General features: G+C 42.1%; 1 protein-coding gene and 1 long non-coding RNA gene across 2 annotated transcripts in view; one reads left to right on the plus strand and one right to left on the minus strand.

Moving 5' to 3' along the window:
• Window positions 1–13,814, plus strand: part of HIBCH (3-hydroxyisobutyryl-CoA hydrolase) — a 58,126-nt gene extending 44,312 nt beyond the window's left edge. The window contains exons 12-14 of the mRNA XM_083412215.1: window positions 8,438–8,557; window positions 9,745–9,778; window positions 13,021–13,814. Of these exons, the coding sequence (XP_083268341.1) occupies window positions 8,438–8,557; window positions 9,745–9,778; window positions 13,021–13,136 (270 nt within the window). The 3' untranslated portion in view covers window positions 13,137–13,814. The remainder of the gene's footprint in view (window positions 1–8,437; window positions 8,558–9,744; window positions 9,779–13,020) is intronic.
• Window positions 13,815–17,902: 4,088 nt separating this feature from the next.
• Window positions 17,903–23,149, minus strand: part of LOC310664853 — a 63,942-nt gene continuing 58,695 nt past the window's right edge. Inside the window, exon 5 of the long non-coding RNA XR_014505075.1 lies at window positions 17,903–18,372. This is a non-coding gene — a long non-coding RNA (uncharacterized lncRNA). The remainder of the gene's footprint in view (window positions 18,373–23,149) is intronic.

Here is a 23,149-nt window from a genome sequence, read left to right on the forward strand (position 1 = left end):
CTCTCTCAGAATTTCCAAAATTCTCTCTGGAAATAAAAATGGCTGTAGAAAGCAGGGAGGAGGCTGTCAGGGTCCTCATAAGAAGAGAATTGTAGAAAATTGAGTCTGTTAAAGAGAAGGCTGTGATTCTGTTAGTGGAGACTTGTCTAGCCTCAACATAGGATGGAATTTGGAGCAGTTAGTAAAAATCCATGGTGCATTTATAGACTCATAGAAGTTATTACAATGATTTTATAGATACAGTGGTGCCCCGCAAGACAAATGCCTCACAAGACGGAAAACCCGCTAGACGAAAGGGTTTTCCATTTTGGAGGTGCTTCGCAGGACGAATTTGCTATGGGCTTGCTTCGCAAGACGAAAATGCCTTGCGATTCCTGGGGTTTTTTTTCCCTCCCCCCCTTTTTCCCAAGCCCCTAAGCCGCTTAACAGCTGTTCGCTAAGCCGCTTAACAGCTGATCTAAGTCGCTTATCAGCTGATCTAAGCCGCTAATAGCCTTTTAGCAGCTAATCCGCTAATCTCTTAAACCTTTAATAGCCGCTAATAGCCTTTTAGCAGCTAATCCGCTAATCCCTTAAGCCTTTAATAGCCGCTAATAGCGCTAATCCGCTAATTGGCTTGCTTCGCAAGACGAAAAAAAACGCAAGACGAAGAGACTCCCGGAACGGATTCTTTTCGTCTTGCGAGGCACCACTGTATGTAAAACACAGTGGGTCGGATTGAACTAATGAATCCCATCAGTGTAAGCCCCAGGCAAGGACTTTTACATGCTGAAGGGGGCTCCCCCACTCTGTATTATTTGGGGCTTTTATTTCAGTAGGTCAAGTGGTATAATTCTTTATCTTGTGTACAGCTGAAATATAATTGAAGGCACTGGTTGTAGAAGGGCTCATGCAAAGGTTAATGCCATTAGTGGAGTAGCAATATTGGGATTTGTTTTGTATGTATGGTGTTTTTGAGAAGTTACAACCACTGAGCCAGTGTGGTGTAGTGGTTAAGAGCGGTAGTCTCCTAATCTGGTGAACCGGGTTCGCTTCCCCGCTCCTCCACATGCAGCTGCTGGGTGACCTTGGGCCAGTCACACTTCTCTGAAGGCTCTCAGCCCCACTCACCTCACAGAGTGTTTGTTGTGGGGGAGGAAGGGAAAGGAGAATGTTAGCCGCTTTGAGACTCCTGAAGGGGAGTGAAAGGCGGGATATCAAATCCAAACTCTTCTTCTTCACTGTGAAAGTTATTAGTTTGTACAATGCTTGGATATGTGTGTGCTCACTACAGGAGCTAGCAGTTATAGCTCTGGCACTGATAATAAAAAACGATTTTATATACGTGAGCTAAGCAGAGTTGGGATCGTTCTCTCGTTCCTGTTATACCCACTTTGAGACTTAGTTTTAAGTAGACATGTTGTGGTTTCTGTATAATGTCACCTTAAAGTTGGGTGCTGATGCTTCTTCCAATTTTTAAACTCACTGCGATGCAGAGCCAGCATCCGTTTATTCCCAACTTCCAGCCAGATGAGGATTTTACTATATACCCCACAAGAGATTTGATAAAATTCGTCCCGCTGCTTAATGTAGACGAAATTGTTGTTCTGTGAGTTTATAAGTGGCCATCATGAGGCAAGTGAATAAAATTCGTATTATCATTGCCCGGGCTTTTTAAAAAAAATTTAAGCTTCCTTGGTCGCCCATAACGCATTATGTATTGTCACTCCAGACTTGAATTCAGTTACTTGCTAAAAAGAAATGAACGCCACTGTAAATATTTTGGACTGGAAAATGTAAAGCTGAGTTTTTGCCTTGACAAAAGTTGGTGGATGACAGCCAGCATGATGTCATTACTGAGTAAGCTTGCAGGGATTTGCCAGTTTGGAGGCTTTCCAGTCATATTCCCCTACAGAGGCATTTTTCTGAACCATGGGTATGTGATAGCATTGTTTGCTTCAAGCTAGTCGCCTCACGTATTGTAGCTTTGTCCTAGGAGTTTCCTAGCTTTCATCTTTCAGTTAATAAACACTGTAAACAGAAGAAACCATTGATTAGTAAAGCTGCTGTTTTCCAGGAGGATCCCTTAATCTGGGGCAACATCAGTTCCACCCCTCCCTTGAAACCACAGCTGTTCATCTGTCATTAATCCGGATGCTTCTTTCCTCAATGAGAGGGGAAGCGGGAATTGGGATATGCAGTTTGACCAAGTATTGTGATTGGATTGTTCCTGTGTGCCTGGATAACGCTTCGCATGCTGAATTTTCAGAGTCCCCCACTTGGTGTGTGCTGGGGTTTTTAAACTTGGGATGCTGTTTCTCACCAGAATTCAAACTCGCCCAGCAGAAAGCATTTATCAGCACAGTGCTGTAGGAGGCAGACTAATCTCACTTGAGAGATGCATTCTCTCTGGGTAGCTTCCTTTTTTAAAAAAATAATAATATTTTTTTATTAGCAGGCCAATCACATCACATCACATTCAAATCACATTAGTTCCAAATTATACAGCCAAATTTTAAATTTTGTTGAGGGTACCCATACCATCAAGCTCCGCACGAGTCCAAAATTCCGGATAATTCCAGGCATCACTTATTTTACTGCTTTAATTAGACAGTTCCATCCAGTTCGATCCGGATAGTCCTTTATTACTTTCTTTCTCTTCTTGTTGTTATCATATATTCCTTTCTTTGTGATCTCTGGTGATTTTCACAAGTAGGTTGAAAACTGGTGTCTCTGTGTGGGTTTTGTGCTCTTCGAAGACCATATCGCTCAGGGACAGCCTCTGTTCGACGCTCCTTAAACAAAATTAATCTTCGGTCTGTCCTTTATTATTCTCAGGCTAGCCAAATAAATCAAATAGATCACTCTCTGGGTAGCTTCCAGTCTTCCTTATGTCCCACTGACTGACCAGTTTTTTTCTCCACACTGCATTCATCTGCTAGGCCCAATCATTTCCTCTTGGCACAATATCTCTGTTATGTTGCTGCCGTGATCATGTCCAGCTTGCAGGCTTTCCACAGGTATCTGGTCTGCTGCCACTATGAGAATAGGATGCTGGACCAGGTGGGTCACTCTCCTGATCCAGCAATCTTGTCATATGTTCTTAAGGCTCAGTGACTCGCTTTTCTACAGCATACCTACCACTGATGCTCTTTTCGCCTTCAGCATTTTTCTCCTTCCTGTCTACTACCGTTAGATCCCTCCACCTTGAACCTCTTTGGGATTCTGCATACTGGAAGTTTTCAAACTTGTTAACTCGTCAGGGATCCCTTGCCCTGGAAAGTAGTGTGGATGTTACATCATAAAGATCAGAGATGGGCCAACGTCCCCTGACTTAACGTCACGTGGGCTCGGAAATGAGGCAAACTATTTCCCCTCCAAATATGGAGAAAAGGCTAGGCTAATTTCTGAACCAATCCAAGTTTGCTGACCGTTTTCCTGGTTGCGGCTGTTCAGAGTAACCCCTTTGCAAAATTGCGGAGTGCAGGAGCGGCTAAACTTTGGTCCACCCTATGTTGCTGGACTACAGCTCCCATCATCCCTGTCTGTTGGCCATGCTGGCTAGGGTTGATGGGAGTCTGAGTCTAGAAACATTGGGGGCCACAGTTTTCCCACCCCTCGCATGGGGTGCTTTGGAAGACTGCACCTAGGAAAACTGTGGCTGGGTGGAGGGAGGTAGAAAGTCCTGCCTGGGTGCTGTTATTCTAAGGATAATCAGTGAAACGACGTTTCCAATTATTTCAATAGGGAGAGTTAAAGAGGCTATTTTCCTGCAAACAGCTTGGGTGGGGGAATAGTAGCTGACTTCAGAAGATTCTCTCCTCCATCAACCTTCAGTGGTGGGTTAGTGTTTGCCCTCCACTGGGCGTTTTTGACTTCCAGGGTGGTGGTAAACTCGGAAGTCTTCTTTGACCTGGAGAATTTGAGAGCTCTTCTGATGCAAACACCACAGAGCCCTTAAAGCTCATTCCCCAGGCCTGAGTTTGGTGAACTTTGTGAGTGCATCTCTTAAGACTCATGGCTTCTTGTATGTACTGCAATTTTCTGGGAGGTGGGGCAGCATTCTCAGGTTGCGGCCAACTTCTTCCATCCCACATTATATAATCATCATCATCATAATTTTTATTTATACCCTGCCTTCCCCAGCAAAGGCCGGGCTCAGGGCGGCTAACAAGCAATAATAAAAACAAGTTGAATGAATACAACTTAAAAACAAGATTAAAATACATTAAAATATTGAAATATTAAAATGCAGCCTCATCACAGGAGGAGAAAGAAAAAAGAAAGAGGGGGAAGGGAATCAAATTGGCTCCAAGCCAAAGGCTAGGCGGAACAACTCTGTCTTACAGGCCCTGCGGAAGGAAATCAGATCCTGCAGGGCTCTAGGGGTTTAACTCTGGACAATGCGTAGGACAGGCTTGCAGCCACCTCAAGTTACCACTTGGCACAGCTTTGCAATACTTTCCCGATTTGAGACATGAAGAAATAGCACATACATGCTCCTCATCAATGACTTTTGAAAATTCCTGGTTAGGAAGCAACTGGAACGTTAAAGAGAGGTTGGAAGCAGATGCTGTTAACTGGGGTTTGTTTCTCCCCCAGTGCTTGTTCTTTCCTTGTCTCTGCTATCAAGCCAGCTGGTGGTGATTCATGTATACAAAACCAGAGGCACAGAACTGTGCTGCTAGTGCTTGCGGGAGTTAGCAGATGTAAGGACGCGGGCAAAATGGGTCACTGCTTTTATCCGCTGGCGTCTGGAGGGAGGGAGAGCCCTGCGCGATCAGGAGCCAGAAACACACTTGATGCTGAGGCTGGTTGGAAATCTGCCATTTGCCCCTGTGGGTTAAGTATTTAATATCCCCATTGAAAACAGCAGCAATAGGTGAAACTCACCATCTGCCGGTTCCCATTTTGTGTATCTTTCAATGTTGAATGCTGTTCGCTTGGATCTTTCCAGTTTCTCTGTTTCTTACATTCTTGTCATAAGCAGAGGGGCAAGTCACCTTCCTTAGGATCAGGAGGCAGTGAAGTTTTTAATTTGTCTTACCCAAGAGAGGAGATTCATTCCCTGATCTCTGTTCCTAGCTCAGCTAGGAAACAGGCTTAAGGCATTCCTCTGCTCCGACTATCCTCTTAATTAGTCTCTTTTCTCCCTAGCTAGGAGACTTGGGGAGGAAGTGCCAGTTGAGATGAAGGCTGAAAGGAAGAAGCCGAGTTGGTCTCCAAGGCTCGTCTCTGACTCCTCTCCTCCAGGAGAGGAATGTTAGAATGTTAAATGGAGCGCATTCCTTGTTGTATGCTGAAACTCCATTTTGTTTCTCATAGGCCAGGGTCCCTGGAGGGCTAAGGTTTCGAACAGTGCTAGCCAGGTGAATTAAGAGGGATGAAGATGCTGCCATCAAAAGTCTTGCCCTTTCATATGGAAGTTCTAGTCCTGCAGTAGCATCATGGTGTCATTTTCCTATGGAAGAAGATATGTTGCCTGAGAGAAGTTTCATTCATTTGCTGAGTATTCAGGATTTTGTCAGTAGCCAATCTTGCGGCCTCTGGTTGTGGAGTTTCTCCAGAGGATTTTGGGGGCATCAACTCTGAATCAGTTTATCCCTCTTGGAGGCTCTTTTGTATATGGCATACCCCAGAATTTCCCTCTGCCCATACCTTGAGAGAAGATGTTTCTTTAAGTGGTGACTCTCTTTTCTGAATATTAGCGGAGAAACATTCTTTTCCCACTCGTTTTAAAAATTCTTAGGTGCGTAGTTTCCCACATAGGTATCTTGTTCTGTTTATACTACTGTATTTTTCGCTCCATAAGACGCACCCGACCATAAGATGCACCTAGTTTTTAGAGGAGGAAAAGAATAAAAAATATTCTGAACAAAACGGTGGATGTATGATTTTTGTGGTTCATGCTGTGGCCACAGACATGATATGTGATTTGACGGTGAGTTTGGGGTAGCCCAATGCAAAAATCCTGTGGATCCGTGCTTTGCGCCATTGCGGCCCCACACAACAGTGGGTGCATGATTTTTTTGATGCAGGCTGTAGCCATGGACATACTATGTGATCTGATGGTGAATTTGGGGTGACCCAATGCAAAAATCCTGAGGATCCATGGGCTTTTACCTCCCCCCTCACAGGCAGCCTCATTTATCTCCCTTATCTCCCTCCTCTATCGCTTGCCAATCAGCTGCTTCCTTTCAACACTCCCTTCCCTTTTGTTTGCCTTAGTGTCTTTTCCTTAACTGGAGCAGTTTTTTGCTCCTCCTTTTCTTCTAATTTCTCTCCTCATTCCTTTAGTCTTCCTGTCTCCTCTCCTTACAAGTTCACTGTCTTTACCTCCCCCCTCCCAGGCGGCCTCCTTTATCGCTAGCGTCCCTTATCTCCCTCTGATCTCTTGCCAATCAGCTGCTTAGCGGCATTGTTTCAACACCCATTTCCCTCTTTCTAAAAAAAAGAGCACAATCTGCTTTGCACCCCTGGGCAATTCGGCTCCAGGGACCACACATTTGCTCCATAAGACGCACAGACATTTCCCCATACCTTTTAGGAGGAAAAAAGTGCATCTTATGGAGCAAAAAAAAAATAATGTTCTAATATTTTGCTGTTCCTGAGTGAGGGTAGGGAGTCCCCCACTTGAGGCCTGTTTCAGCTTTCTTCATCCTGGTCCTGTGGACGGGAACTTTCCACTTCCAGAATGTCCCTTTGCTCATCCCCATAAAGGAGATTCACCAGATGAAGACAATATCTCATTTTCTGAAAAAAATCAGCCACACCCACACACCCATGGCTTTTCTCCTCTCATAAATAAAATGTATGATTTTCCTTTAGCAGCTTTGATTAATGATGTACATGTTTGCACAGCAAATGGGGAAACAAACTTGATTTATTAGGCTATGTCACTAGTAGTCAGATGTGCTGGCTCTGTCACATGACTGAATAAAGTAGTAGTAAATTATAATTAATGATACATAGGCAGAAATCCAAAGAACTACTTTAGATGTGCTCAGGGGACACACACACTTGAGTGGCAGAACCAATTGTGCAGCATTCTGGATCTAGGCTTTAATACTTCTAGAAAGCTTTTCTTCCTAAGTGCTCACAGTGGTATACATCTTAGTAGTTCTTCCAACAACCTTTTAGCTCTTGATAACAAAAAAAAGTGTACAGTCCTTTGTAAGGCTATATCCTCAAGCTTTCTATTGGCTAGAGCTACAGGTAGGTAGCTGTGTTGATCTGCCGTAGTCAAAAGAAAATAAAAAAATTCCTTCCAGTAGCACCTTAGAGACCAACTAAGTTTGTCATTGGTATGAGCTTTCGTGTGCACGCACCCTTCTTCAGAGTGTCAGACCTGGAGCAGACTTGGACCGGAGACCAGGAATTCAAATCCCCAGTAAGCCGTGGAGCTGATTGGATGACCTTGAGCCAATCACTGGCACACAGCCTAACCTACCTCACAGGGTTGCTGTGAAGATAAAGGGTAGGAGGGATAGTCAAGTATGCCACTTTGAGCTGCTTTGAGGAAAGGTGTGATATAAATGTAATAACTGTATAATAATACATAACCTGGTATTAAGACACACTGTAGTCATTTAGTTCAAAGAGCAAGCAGAGCCTCTAAAATGGGAACAGTGCAAATTCCGTTACCGTATTTTTCGCTCTATAAGACGCACCAGACCACAAGACGCACCTAGTTTTTGGAGGAGGAAAACAAGAAAAAAAATATTCTGAATCTCAGAAGCCAGAACAGCAGGAGGGATCGCTGCGCAGTGAAAGCAGCGATCCCTCTTGCTGTTCTGGCTTCTGGGATAGCTGCGCAGCCTGCATTTGCTCCATAAGACGCACACACATTTCCCCTTACTTTTTAGGAGGGAAAAAGTGAGTCTTATAGAGCAAAAAAATACGGTAATTGGAAATGCCCAGTCCTAGGTATGTAAACCAACATGATCACAGAAGTCTGTTAACTAGTAGTTCTAGCCTGCTGTATCTTGTATTTCTTGTGAAATGGCCCTCTTGCCAGTTTTATACAGGACTGGATCCAAGACCTGTCTAAAGGTGTGGGTATAGTTTCAGCATTTTCAAAGCCCACCAGGAGGAGAAAAATAATAATGGAACAAAGAGCTTTAGAAGGGAGGGTAGGAGAACTTTGAGAAGTATTCAGTGTCACTCTTCAGAAGTGGCGTCTCTTAATTTGGGGGCGGGGTGTATGTGGAATGTCAAAGAACAATGATTACCTTTCATGAATGAAGCATTGGTTGGATTTATTCCGGTCAAGTATTTTGAAAGGGAACAGCGCACCTAGTGAACTTATACTATCAGATACTATGTGACCTTTACAATTACTTGTGTAGCGTTAACGCGGAAAGGCAGGCTTGTTTGTTTCCGGGTTCCTGTGACGTGCAGCAGCTCCTCCTCTGGAAAGTGAAAATTTACCTTGGAAATGTTTTTTTAATTTCCACAGACCATTACAAAAATGTCTCCAACGTCTTTAAAGATGACCTTGAGGCAGCTTAGAGAAGGAGCTTCCCTGAGCCTGCAGGATGTGTTCACCATGGAGTACAGGCTGAGCCAAGCTTGCATGGTAAGGCAGCTTACAGAGCAGTGTCATGCATTCATAATTCAGGTAAATAGGGTCAAGCACCCAGTTTCCTGGTTCAGAAGGGTGATTCCAGCTTATCTTGGTGCTCAGGGTTTGAGTAACAGCCAACCTTAGTCATAGAGTAAACTCATTGAAATCAATGGCCTTAAGTCCGTGGATTTCAGTGAGCCTCCTCTGAGTATGACTAACATGTACAGTGGTACCTCGGGTTACATACACTTCAGGTTACATACGCTTCAGGTTACAGACTCCGCTAACCCAGAAATAGTACCTCGGGTTAAGAACTTTGCTTCAGGATGAGAACAGAAATCGTGCTCTGGTGGCATGGCAGCAGCAGGAAGCCCATTAGCTAAAGTGGTGCTTCAGGTTAAGAACAGTTTCAGGTTAAGAACGGACCTCCGGAACGAATTAAGTACTTAACCCGAGGTACCACTGTATAATCTTCTGACAAACTGCATAATGCCAAATGGTGTCTGTGCCACTTCAGTCCATTTCTTTGTTTCCAGGGAAGGATGTGTATTCCAGATTTATTCTGCTTTCATGGCACAGAATGGTTACAGGATTTTTTTAAAAAATTGCTGAAAATCAGACGACTTATCTATAGAACATTCTTCGAGAAAAGAGGGGAAAGAGACTTGGGAATGCAGATGGTGGTACATTTCTCTTTCTGCCCCTTCTCCAAAGGAGATGTCAGCATTTGAGCAGGAGAAGATCTAGAAAGGATTCAGTAGTGGTGGTAATAATAATAATAATAATAATAATAATAATAATAATAATAATAATTTATTATTTATACCCCGCCCATCTGACTGGGTTTCCCCAGCCACTCTGGGCAGCTTCCAACAAAATATTAAAATACAGTGGTCTGTCAAACATTAAAAGCTTTCCTAAACAGGGCTGCCTTCAGATGTCTTCTAAAAGTCTGGTAGTTGTTCTTCCCTTTGACATCTGGTGGGAGGGCGTTCCACAGGGAAGGTGCCACTACCGAGAAGGCCCTCTGCCTGGTTCCCTGTAACTTGGCTTCTCGCCATGCTGAAATTTGGCTTACACGTGCTATCTAGACTACATTTAATTTGAATTTGAATTGCAATGGGAGCAAAATATAGGACTTTACATCTCAAAGTGTGCTAGGGAATTACTGTATTATGATGAGGGTTTTTTTCTTGCAGCGGGGCCATGACTTCTATGAAGGCGTCCGAGCAGGTAAAGTGGAGGCTAGAGAGGCCATTTCAACTTCCTAGCTTTCGTCCCCCCACTTCTTTTTTGCTTTTGTATTGTTGGTAGACAAGTAGTAGCCCATTTGACATTGACTTCTTGTGCTGCAAACCTTTGTAGAAAGGTTTGCAAAATGTTTGCAAAACTTAGAAAACCTGCTTCCTGACCCCTGCAATCCCCAGGCCTGTTTTGTTTTGTTTTGTTTTTAGTCTATTGGGTATCTCTCTGAACCCTTGCTTTGTGGGTAGCAATTTGCCTTATTATAGTCTCTATTTTGTGGTGAACTGCAGCCATCATACTCTCTCACTTAAAGTTCTCCTTTCATCATTAGCGACAGCTGTCACACACCATGTTTTGTGAGTTAAGCATCCTGAAAGATTAACCCAAGGCATGCAGGCTTGGCGCAGATAATCTAGAACCCAGCATCACGTAAGGCTGGTGGCAATTAGTTGGGTTAGGTGCCCGGCTCCTAGTAAACTTGTCAGAATGCCAGCACAACTCTCAAGACTGCATCACAGACCAGTGACAAGGGACTACTTGGAGGTCTTCATTCCCGATTGAACATACACTGGAAAAAACCTAAAGGTGTTAACAGTTATCAGGACTCAATATTTGTAGCACTAAAATTGCATTTTGCTGTTCCTTAACTATTATATTTCAAGACACCTATGAGGGAAAAAGGCCACAGTGAAGCACTCTTGTTGCATAGCCTCTTTGCTCATGCAAGGCAGACGAGAATGGGAAGCGGAAGCAGGCAAGCAACTGAAATCTGAATGCTAATATCAACCAGAGTGTTGACTTGGGTTGCTGTGTTTAGGAACATCAGTGAAATGCTTTTGGACCTTATTTTAAAAATGAGATTGAACTGCTAGTGCAGTTCTTTCAGAAATTGCACCAATATGAAGTCCCACAGCAAATGCAGTAAGCCGTCTTGAGTCGGAAATTTCTCTAGAATAGTTGTGAAATGTGAATATTCAGTGACCTTACCTACCTGACGTACGGTTTAACTTTTTAATGATGCCAATACTAATGACGTTAAAACAGGTATTGAGTGCTCCAGGCAGAATTGCTTACGCCATTGTTTTACATGGCCAGTCATTCTAAGAAATAAGCAGACGACCCAATTAATTTAATTAATTCTTAACTCTTTCTGAAATAAGCCTCCCTTAACTCTTCTCAGCCTCAGATTTCCCAATATGAATTGTGGACGTCAGGGCTGGAGAACCTGCCAGCACAGTTAAAGGGGGCCCTCCCACCCAAAATAGGCTTGAAAGAAGCATTGCTTATGGGGTGTTTATAAGTTTCTCTCCTTTGCAAACATACATTGATGATGAGATTGCCTAACACAAATGAGGAAATGGGACATAGTTACAGGATACACTGTACTTTGAATTTTATTTTAATTTCCGTTTTGGGACGCGGGTGGCACTTTGGGTTAAACCACAGTGCCTAGGAGTTGCCGATCAGAAGGTCGGTGGTTCGAATCCCTGTGACGGGGTGAGCTCCCATTGTTCGGTCCCTGCTCCTGCCAACCTAGCAGTTCAAAAGCATGTCAAAGTGCAAGTAGATAAATAGGTACTGCTCCGGCAGGAAGGTAAACGGCGTTTCTGTGCGCTGCTCTGGTTCACCAGAAGCGGCTTAGTAAGCAAGATGAGCGCCGCAACCCGAGTTGGTCACGACTGGACCTAATGGTCAGGGGTCCCTTTACCTTATTATGTTAAAGGATTAATAATGAAAGTGTTTCTAATGCAGTTGCTCTACTTCTCAGGCTACTAGCATGTAACTTACTGCATTAGCCTCTAAGACGGAGGGTGGGGGGAGATGCAAGCAGTGACAAGATGGAAGCTGGAGTCCTCATTCAAAGCAGACAGAAATACCAATAACTATGATTCTTATTGCTAATGTGCCAGGTTATTAAAACCATCTAGGAGTCAGACAGAGGGCAGAACCAGATTACTCGTCGTGCTGATCTGCATAGCCCCGTGAAGTGCTGACTGAGAAACGAACATTCAGAGCAGCTGTAGATAATCCATTTTCTATTTGAATAGCTTGGCTCTTTTTGACCTGAAGGTTGACTTCTACCAAACTAGGGTTATAAGTGTCTGCTTTCACCCTCAAATTGGCTAGTAACACCCCTCCCCTCACAATAAAGATATTGGCACTTGATTTTAACGTACATTGATACAGCAATGAGGAACCTTCAACTTGTGAGCCTAATTAAGTCAGCCAGGCTTTCCCATTTGGCCTGCAAGACTGTTTTGGCCAATCCATACTTACCTGCCCTGCACCTGATGTTATATATGGCAGATGTGAGCAGGTATAGATGCGGCTCACTCAGCCAAAAGTATGGTTTGCAGGCACTGCTGATCACTGGCACATGAAAAGCCTCGTGCCTTTGCAGTTTGATTTCAAATTCCTCGCCAAAGGAAAACGGGTCACTTGACATCATTGTGATATCAGGCAATTGGCAGGCAGGCAGGCAGTCTTATAATCTAATAATACAGCAGAGCTGGGAAGCTTTTGGGATGGAGAGCAGCAGCACCCAGAAGGTCACATTTTCCCCATTCTTTGGCAAGAGCAGTGCAGCCCCCTGTAATGAGTGCTGTGCACTTTAAAGAGGGCTTGGTCTCCTACTTGGCGTTGGGTAGACGAGTCTTCCTTGCTAGCTAAGCATAATAAGCCTTCAGTGAATGCTTTGTGACATTTTACATTTTGGGGGAAGCTTCTCCCCGCTTTTCCCATGGCAAGTGTCATGACTAAGAGGCCTCTGTAAGTCTTGTTTGACTTTCTTTTGAAGCATAAATCAGCAAGGATCCTTGGGCCCTTTGCACAGATACGGACTTGAAAGAAGATTAATGCCCACAAAGCATAGCAAGTTTTTGAAAAGCAAACATAAAATGATCAAAACATGTGGATATTAGGAGTGAAAAGGGGAACCCATTATGATCACTTGGTCTGACACTTTGTATGGCAAAAGTTCAACGTTACAATCACAGGCTGCTGGGTTTTTTTGCTGACTGTTTCGTTCTCAGCCATTCTATTCTTGGAGATAGGAGTTAAAGCAGTATTTACTTCTCCATTCTCTGTAGAGAATGCCCAGACCACCTGTTACATCCTGATGTACTATAACAGTTTGTTCTCGATATTCATTGGCACAAGGATAACACCTGTTTCAAATATTAAGAAAGGTATCTTAATGAGAACATTATTATTTTTGTTTTCTCTGGTAGTGATAATTGACAAAGATCAGTCTCCAAAGTGGAAGCCAGCCGTTTTGGAAGAAGTAACAGATGAATATTTGGACTCATGCTTTAAGTCTCTTGGAAGCGGTGATCTCAAATTATAAAATATTTGGACTAATGCTGTGCCTCTTTTAGTTCTAGCTTTTACTTAAAGCAACTAATGAATAATTTTGAATTTGACATATTTGGGATAACTGGCATTGAGTGAAATGCTCATTGCTGTTATATCAAGTACTGGGGTCAAATATTGGTCTAGAGGGAATTGTTGGGGCAGTGCTATCCAGGGGTTAGCCAGATATCCATCCTAGAGCTTTATCACCTGTGTGTTTGCATTTTTACTTTTCCATGTAAAATGAACAAGATTATTTCATATAAAGACTCAGATATCCTTGAATCAATGAAATGTTGTCTGCAGATTGGGTTGTTTTTAAAATATGTGCCATTCTTTAAAGTATGTTTTATAGGTGGATTATAAGATAAAACAAGAATTTAAAATAATCACAATTACCTTTATCATAATGTATGGAAACTTAATTAATCCAGATGGATGAACTGTTGAGCTGTGATCCAAAAGACTTGACGAGGACGAAAAGAGTGTTCTAACCAAGATATCTTAGCCACAGCTAACTAGTTTGTCCTGATGAGTCAAGAGCTGATTTGTCGTTGGACAGTACATGTGAGATTCATGAAAACCTATGATTGTATTTTTGGAGGGTAAGATATATGACTTAATTGATTAAACCTGCTTGAATATTTACATAAAAATAAGATCTGATGGACAACATGTACTTCCTGTGTTTTTGTTGCTAGGTGTATGGAGGCAAGTCTCCAACAGGTCTATCAACACCAACCAATCACCTCACTGAATGGCCTCTAATGTTGACTTAAAGGTCTCCATCTTGAATTCTTTTTAGGCCATCCTCTTGTTCAGCCACTTTAGGTCGAGGATTGCTTGCATTCCCGCTTTGTTTTTAGCCAGGAAGAATAGTAAGTACACCTTGTGCTTCCTGTCTTATTGCTACACAGGCTCCATTGCCTAAATAGCTGAGAGTTAGTGGCTGTGCTTGACTGGCTCCCTGGACTAATAAGTATTGATAAATTTATCTCTTGGCTGTCTGAAAAATCCAGCGAGTAGTCAGAGGAAATGGCATCAATCACTCACCTGTCAGATGTGGAGAAGTCTGCCTCCTGGAGGCCCGGAGACCTGGCATCATGCAAACTGCTTTTCGGTTCCCTTCTGAAACTTCATGGGTGAGGAATACCCTGAGTTGGACTGTGGCCAAGCAGAAGAGGCGGCTGTGGCTCGCTGTGCGTGGTTCCACATTTGTAGATGCTTGAGGAATGTTGCTCATTGTATTGTGATCACCCTTCATAAAGCGCAGGAGTGCCTTCTGTTTGTCATGTGTCTCCACTAGCAGCTCCTCAAAGAGCTTCCACCTGCTGTGAGTTAGCAAGCTGGCTCTGATGTCCCAGTTGCAAAGCCAGATGTTACATCTAGCAAAGATGGTTGCTGCCATAGCCCTGACACTGGACTGCACTGCATCCCGCGCAGCGTCTGCTTGGAAAGTTGCAGCAATGGAGAATTTCTTCACTTTTTAAAAGGTAAGAAAAGCCCAGCTGTCCCAAACAGAAGGCATCAGTGAGAAGGTTCCACCCCCATGCAATTTGGTCCCCGCCTGTGCAGCTGGTGGGAGGAGACATCCCAGCCTCATGACTGCCTACCAGGATCCCTTGGGAAAATCATAATTGAGTTTTACCACCTTACATGATAATGGTATGTCATTTTCAGGTTTTGGAGCTAGTTCAGTTCTCAGGAATTCCAACTAAGTTCTGTAGAGGAAAATAAGAGGCTAAAGATAGAGCGAACTCTCAACCCCAGCTAGTGAGATTGCTGGTGGTTAGGCTCAGTCTGCATCCCGCTGAGAATCCTTTTACTTGTGCCATTCACTCATACTGGGAAAAATGAAGGAAGCATATTCTGAAGCGTTGCAATAGTGTCCCAATGATGATTGGTAGAAGATGGCTATCTACTGCAATGTGCATATTTAAGTTGTGTGTGGACACAGACTTCTTCCTGTACTCTGTCTACACATTCCCTGCACTGCCGTGATATAAATTTTGCTGGCATTTAAATGGTTCTTCTGTTTCTTGGGCTTCTGCAAATGTAGCAATGCCCTGCAACTAGATTCTATTGATTTTAGTTACTGTGGTGGTTAGTTAATGAACATTTACATGCCACAGCTGGCTGTCGATCTTCCTTCTATAGGCTTTTTATAGTAAGGCAGGTCAAGCTACTGTTCTGCTTGTTTCCATGGTAATAGATGATAATGTCACAATTTCAGAATTTCTATTTCTCTGAAGAATCAAGATAGCTAAAAAATTGTTAGAAAATGAGAAAGCTTGTTTGAAAAGAAACGTTTTTAGTAATAGTTAATGAGAAACTGGATGGAATAACGAAAAGGAAATACAAAGCAGCATTATTCATCAGTAGCCCCTTAAGAAATTTAGGAACTGTGATTTCCCTATTTCCATAAATTGGGAGCAAATACACATGCAGACCAATCTACTGTTCTAGAACGAAGATTTGAGGGGGGCAGGATTTCTCAACTTGTGTCCTTCCATCTCTACACGGCATGTAAGTGGAAGGGCCACCCCCGCCTCGTTCTCTTCTTGAACCATCTCCCATCTTGGTTCTTGTTTAAGGCCTTCGGTACAGTACTGGACCAGGGACATCAATTGGCCTTATATCTTAAGCATCTAGTATTTGGAATCTGCTAAACCACCATTCTGTGCTAGAAAGCAAAATTCCATTGCCACACAATGGCAGCTACCCAGGTTTTAAGTTCAAATTTAAAGTTTTTCAACCAGATTTCAGACTCGATATTTGTAGTTAAGTTTTTGGAAAATGCGGCAACGTAATCACGGTATATTTCCACATTGATGTGTCATGCCTGTTCCTCCCTCATGCACCCATTCAAGCTGTTGTATGTATTTTTAACGCTCTTACTCAGTTTCCAAATAAATACACAAAAGTATGCTTTTTTTTTTATTCAAACACAGTTGAAAGTGATTAATCATTTGGGTAGAAAGAAAACATAACATATACTGTAAAAAATATATTGTAATAAGCTATAGTTTAGGTTACGGCTTCCTTGTGCTACAGAAGTACCAGATTTACAAAGTTGTGCTGTAGATAGTGCTTTAAAGCATGGCTTTTGCCATATTTACTTGGTCATTTTCCTGATTTTAAAATAAAAAATATGCTCAAAATAAAGTGTATTGTTAATGTCCATATTACACAGTATCAAACAGAAGCTAAATCTTTTGTGATACATTGATAGAACACTGGCAGTAGTATATCTTTTATAAAGTATAATAGGGGTCGCATTCAGTTTTATTTTGGTTAGCGTCCACTTTAGTGATATTAATTTACGTAGAAATGAAATATTTTTAGAAATATTAAGAACTTCATCTGGTGCTGAAGATCTGGAGAAGTCAAGCTCTTCCCCTATTACTCCAGGGCTCTTAAGATTGTATCTTTGCAATATGCCTGCTTGGCACTACCAAAGAAAGGACTGTGGCAGGAGAAACAAAGCAGCATCTGGGACAGGTGGCGTCTCACACATTGCTGCTATTTCTACTACAATAAGATACACCAGAAGGACTGACAGCACTGCTTGGAGATCACCCTCCCCTCCACCCCCACCATTTCAGTACTGAAATTTTACTAAATGGAAATTTAGTGTTCGGAAATGATATTGCGTACCATGGTTGGTCCAAGAACAAGTAAATGTTCATTACATTCATAATTAAATTTATTTTCACCAGCAATTCATATTGCCAGCATAACTAAAGAGTGGGACTGCTGTGTTGCCTTGGACATAACCTGCATTTAATTTGTCTTGTGCTTATCTGAAAATAATATTGAGGACATACCCCAAACATTTTCAGCAAAACTGTTGATCGTTTGACTAAATCATCAAATAACTTACCTAGTTCTCACCTCTTCCAGTTCTGCCTTTCATTCTGTCTGCTCCACTTCCCTTTTTCTCTCTCAAATAGCGTTTTAAACTGCAATATTGTGGTCTCGACAAAGGGTATTCAAATTAAAATGTGATATTTTTAAAGGTATGCTGCCCTGCTGTTTACTTTCTTACCAACAAAAAAATAGGCTAGAATGCTTTTTCAACAGGAACCCAGGAATTTTCACTATTTGTTGTCAGTGTAATTTGTTTCTTAACCATCAACATTCAATGTTAATTCATCTCCCTTACAGCAGCAAGTCTTTGGTCTGACATACGATTTGTGTACTCAACTGAACAAAGTTCCAAACAACTACCCCCGGTACATCAAAATGATCAGATATGTCTAGAAAAAGCAGCTCTGATGGTGGTATGAACCATGAACATGGTGGTATAAGCACTTGTATCCCTGGTAGAGTTAAACACTTAGCTAACTCTCCTATAAATGGGACTTAAAACTCTTTAACTTTGGCAACACTGTATTCAGTGCTTACATTTACAATTTTCTCTTAGGTGGAGTTAGCAATTCACATGCCTACTTCACCATCACAACTAATAGTTATAACCTTATTTCTTAAACCCTGGCTCAATCTTAATTCAACTATATCCACTGTTCCAGAGATTTGAAAAACACGAGCACTTATGCATTTGTTCTTGTGCACCTTTAGTGCTGCCGCCAATACTGAACACAACTGATTGAAGCACTGAGTTACACACAAGTTGATGAACCATTTGATGCTACTGTGTGTGGTTCTGTTAAAAACTGAGTAGTAAAGGCAAGGTGTTACATTACCAGAATCAAGGCTAGCTGCATCTGTACAACCGGTGTCTTAAAATCACAACTGCTGTTGTATGAATGTCGCTTTATTTGCACTAGCACCAAAAACAAGAGACGCCTGACAAAGTGAGAGGAGCCAAGCCTTGCAATTCATGAATCGTCACTTTCTATGTAGGGGATGTCACTATATTTGCTTTCAATCATTGACCACTGCTTCACAGCTTGATCCAGAATCTCTAGGGAGAGACGGTGAGCAAAGTCCATCACTGCAGGGCTTGCTGAAGACGACATCGCAGACTTTGTCTGAAATTGGGAAGATTTATCTACGTTACCTCCACTATATTCGCTGACTTCCCGGCTTCCATCATCTAGAATAGTGTGTGGGAAGGGGCTTTTGGATTTAATACAGCCCATGGTACAATAACAGTAAATGGAAGTTCAATTTAGCTGCACGGTCAACCTTGAAGTACTGTCCTTCAGGGGGCTCGAGAATGCCACTTTCTTGAAAGCAGAGATGAGAATATGTCTCTCTCCCAATATCTGTGGAGAAAACGTTTTACATGGTAGGGTTTAGATAGGTTCTTGTTTTGGGGTTCTACTCTAAAAGCGGATTTTTAAAAGACAGATTTGCTAGACAGAGTTTAAGAAAAATATAATTTGTTTTCTATTTAGGCCTTGAAAGGTTTTAGGCAAATGACAACCACTTACAACAAAGGACTCTCTCCAAACACCCCCTCCCCAATTTAGAACATAAATACTAAAAAGTTTAGTTTCGTAACTGTTACCCACACTAGCTAAATGTTATTTTCAAGTTTAACCTGAGTTGCTCAGCACACCTCAAAGGCTGGTCCTGGATATGAATATAGAATTGTATTCAGTGCTAGCCCTACTCAGAGTAGACCTACTGAAATTAATGCCCATTAATTTAAATGGCTCTATTCTTAGGATGTGTTGGATACCACCCATGGGCATAATTTTAGCCTAACTGGGTTTAGACTGCTTTAGGATACAATTAATGCTAATGACAGTTTAGTGGTAGCTGGATAAACCTCCATGGTTAAGAGTAGCATCAGGCTCACAAACTCCTCCCCTGTCCTGTACAGCCAGAAGGACTTTTAAAAAATGGGGCAGGGAACTTTGGCAGCCAGCCTGCATCTTCAGAACCTCCGAAATACAACACAGCAGGGTAACAACTTACACAAGAACTTTGACAAATGAAGCCACACAGTTGGATGGAAAGAGCAGACAGACAAGTATTGGAGAAACTAATCACAAAAGAAAGACTCAACATCTCAAACACTTTCAGAAACTTTATGAAGCCACGTGAAATTACTTTCGAGCACAACTTTTCTCATTGGAGTGTGTTCAACATTAAAGTGTGTGTTTGAATTTTTATCCTTGTAAAGCAAAAAAGAATTTCATTTAGCATACTGCCCAGCAGCTAATTCTTCCCTCAGAAGACTTAAGAGGCAGGACAACCAACTAGGAGATGACAACACTAGCACTTGCAAGTGCCATTAGCAGCCACTAGCATCCTGAAAATACAGAAGGCTCAGCAATGTCCAACACTACTACGCAGTTGGGATTTTGCAAACCTCTGGCAATGCTAGACTATTAATGACCTCTTATTAAAGGAGGGATGAGGAACCTCTGGCTTGAATTTGGCCTGGTGGGGGGGGTCCTTATTATTATTATGATTGGTATGGAAAACAGAGCTTGCTTTTGATGCTGAAGTCAATGCATGCACTGCTGGGATCAGATCCTCTTGGGAATGGATCCCTGCCAAATGGAACTTGCACTCAGCCATAGATTTAAATTGCGTGCTGACTGCAAAACCTGCTTTTGGCAGTGATCTTTGGAGCTCTGACTTGAAATCAAATTCAAGCCAGGGCTGCAAGTAAGAGTAGTGAGCACAATCAGATCCCCACCCCTGGTTTAAAGGATTGTATCTAACCAAGTTCTCTCAGGCCTTTGGCTAATTAAATAATCTATGGCCTTTTAAACTGGGGGGGGGGGGGAGGTTGTTTGTTACGACCGTATGTTAGTTATTTTTGCATTTTTAAATTGTGAACTGCCATGTGATCCTTGGATGAAAGATGGTATAGAAATTTAATAAGCTTGTGTTGCTAATGAACTTGCATATGAATTTTAAGAACTGTCTGCAGTTTCTGGCAAGAAAGGAAAGGTGTGAAAGCACCAATTGTGGGTGATACAGGCTTCTTCATTCATAGGTATGTACTTTATTAGGATCAATGCATTTTGAATTAGGAACTTTTTCAGGGGCACTATGCAGTTAAAATAACAAAAAAATCCCCAACCATTTATATTGCATAGAGTTCCTGAAGAAGATTCCCGTCTTAAATGCATTTGGCCTAATAAAGTTACCATCTGTGTACCTAAAGGTTTCCACTCATCTCTTGCTTCCACTGTCTAGCACACACACCTGTTCCACAACTATAGCCAGAGTTTTAAAAGCTAACAACTAGTATTTTAAACACACAGTACAATACTCAGACCAGAAAGCTCAACAGCAGGCTCTAACAGTTAACTAGATACAAGCAGCTATTGTCATATATGTCCCAGAGAATGAGAGCAGCAAAGTAGAGATGAAGAAAAGATGGACATCCAGTAAAAGACAATGATCACCTTAACTTTGTCGGGTAATTGTTAATGAAATATCCCAGTTCAGAAGTATTTCATGGTAGGCGTTAAAGGAATTTCTTGGACAGAAACTGCACCTGAAGAAAAACTGTCCTTTACGTATTCAACACTACAGAGCACTGAAAGCTGTCTTATGACAAGTCAGACCATTTGTCCATCTGAGTGGCAATGGCTCTCCAGGGTTTCAGACATGAGACGTTCCCAGCCATGATCCTCAGCATACAAAGCAGATGCTCTAAGGCAGGCGTGGCAAACTTATGGCCCTCCAGAAACTACACTTGAACTAAAATTCCGAATATCCTAGACACTGGTTAGGCTGTCTGGGGCTGATGGGAATTGTAGTCCAAAGCCACTCTCAACATAAGGGGGGGGGGTTTGCGGGCTCACGCCCACCTACATCCGTGTGGGGCTGGCTGCAGCCCCGCACGACTTGGGAATCCTCGGGCTGCGTCATTCCCTTCACCAGCCAATCGGATGGCGATGGGGGCAGCGCTAAGAAGGTCATATAAGGTTGGGGCAGCTCGAGATCGCTAGATTTCCTAAACTAGGGTCTCCAGCTGGTTTTCGACTACAATCCCAACCACCCCTGACCTCTGGATGATGGCAGTTGTAGTCCCAAAAACAACTGTAGACCCAAGTTTGGGAAATCCTGTACTAAAATTTGGCTAAGAAGTAACTGATTCCACATGCAAGCTGTAGGAAAGTCTATCACTGTCCTGATTATATATATAGGGAGGGTAATGTTTAAAAGCCCTTTACCATGTGCAAAACTCCTAATGCATGTACTGCTTGTGCACCAGTCATGCTCTCAGGACCTATAGTGTTGATGGATGCATAGGTTTTTAAACATGAATGAATCTTACATATAGTTTATAATAGATACTTTTCTGTGGCATACAAAAAATACAGTCTTAGCCAATTTAAGTCCAGGTGCATTTAACAGATAACAAGGGAATTTGCAGCACTAAGTTGTCAATCAAACTGTCAGTCCATGTTCAATATTTGCTGACATGTCTTCAGCCTCCTAAAGCAGAGTGGCTAATCAGTGCACCTTCTACTTATCATACAGCAACTCCAGGATTAGTCAATTAACATAAGCCAATTTTATGATTTGGGGGGGGAAATGGCTTTTGTAACCAGTCTGAAAAAGCATTTTAATGACAGAAGTTCAGCATTGTTTGAAAATGAATGCAGACATTGGGTTGTTGGTATTAGACATCCAATGTCTAACTAGTTGACAGGTCAAAGAAAATGGTCTGCCTAGCAGTTCCTTAATATGTCTTAAAACATTTCTTTCAACCCTACCTGGAATACACAAATGAAGAAATAATTCCCTTATTCCTGTTAGTGAGGGGACTCTTTTCATTCCACTATTCATTTTATTCATCTAGAAAACCACTGAAGAATCCTACTCCCAAGTACTAACCTCCAAAGAGACTACTACTCAACTGCATCTGTACTATATAATAAAAAAGGTCAGACTTTGGGATTTTGTACTAAGGCTCCAGTGTTCTGCAAAAACTCAAAAGTATATCAGATAAAATCCTATGATTGGTATTCTGCAAATACACCACTTCTCCACAACTTGACTCAAATTATAATGCTTCACACAATGGCCTGATACAGATGTAATCCACAAACACTGGTTTGCTGTTACAAGCTTCAAGATTGCACATGAAAGGAGGATATTTAAAACTTTAACTCCTGATGTACATTGTTTACTTAAGACTTCTAAAAAGCTGTTGAGAATATCCCATGCCAAAGACTCCTGGGTAGACTTAGCAGACATGGGGTAAGGGAAGAGACCCTCTAATGGATCATTAACAAGGAACAGAAAACAGAAAGTCCCCTGTGGAAGGATATAGAAAGTGGAGTCCCTCCAAGGATTGTTACTGGGATCTATGCTTTCTAACTCGTTCATATATGAGCTAGAGTTCGAGGTGAACAATGAGTTAGCCAGGTTTGCTGATGCCAAATTGTTCAGGATGGTTAAAACAAAACAAAAAAGACAGTAAGGAGCTCCAAGAGTATCTGTCCAAACTGAGTAAATGGACAGTAGAATGGCACATGTAAGTCAGTGAAAGCAAATGTTAAGAGATGCATGTTTTTTGGAAGGGGGGGGGGGGAATCTTAATTTCACATATGAGCTAATGGGGTCTTAACTGTCAGTGACTGGCCAGGAATGAGACATTGGCATCATAGTGGATAGCTCAATGAAGATGTCAATTCAGTATGTGGCAACTGCAGACAAAGGTGAATTCCACATGCTGGATCATGCAGAAAGAGATTGAGCAATAAAACTCCCAATGTTATAATGCCACTACACAAACAAGGGTGCAAGTGCACTTGGAATACCGTGTATAGTACTAATAACCTCACCTCAAAAAGAAATTTGTAGAGCTGGGAAAAAGCAAACGGAATGATCAAGGGGAAAAAGCAACTCCCCTATGAGAAAAGGTTACAACATTAGGGGCATTTTAGTTTAGAAATAGTGCGAGTAAAGGGGAACCTGATAAAGGTGTACAAGGTTGTACAGAGTGTGGAGAAAGTGGACAGGGAGGTTTTCCTCCCTCACATAATACAAAAACAATGAAGCTGAGTACTGGATGATTCAGGACAGACAAAACATATCACTTTTCCCCCACCCTGCACAGGT

Source organism: Podarcis tiliguerta, assembly GCF_965153285.1.
Source record: "Podarcis tiliguerta genome assembly, chromosome: 1".
NCBI classification, from domain to species: domain Eukaryota; kingdom Metazoa; phylum Chordata; class Lepidosauria; order Squamata; family Lacertidae; genus Podarcis; species Podarcis tiliguerta.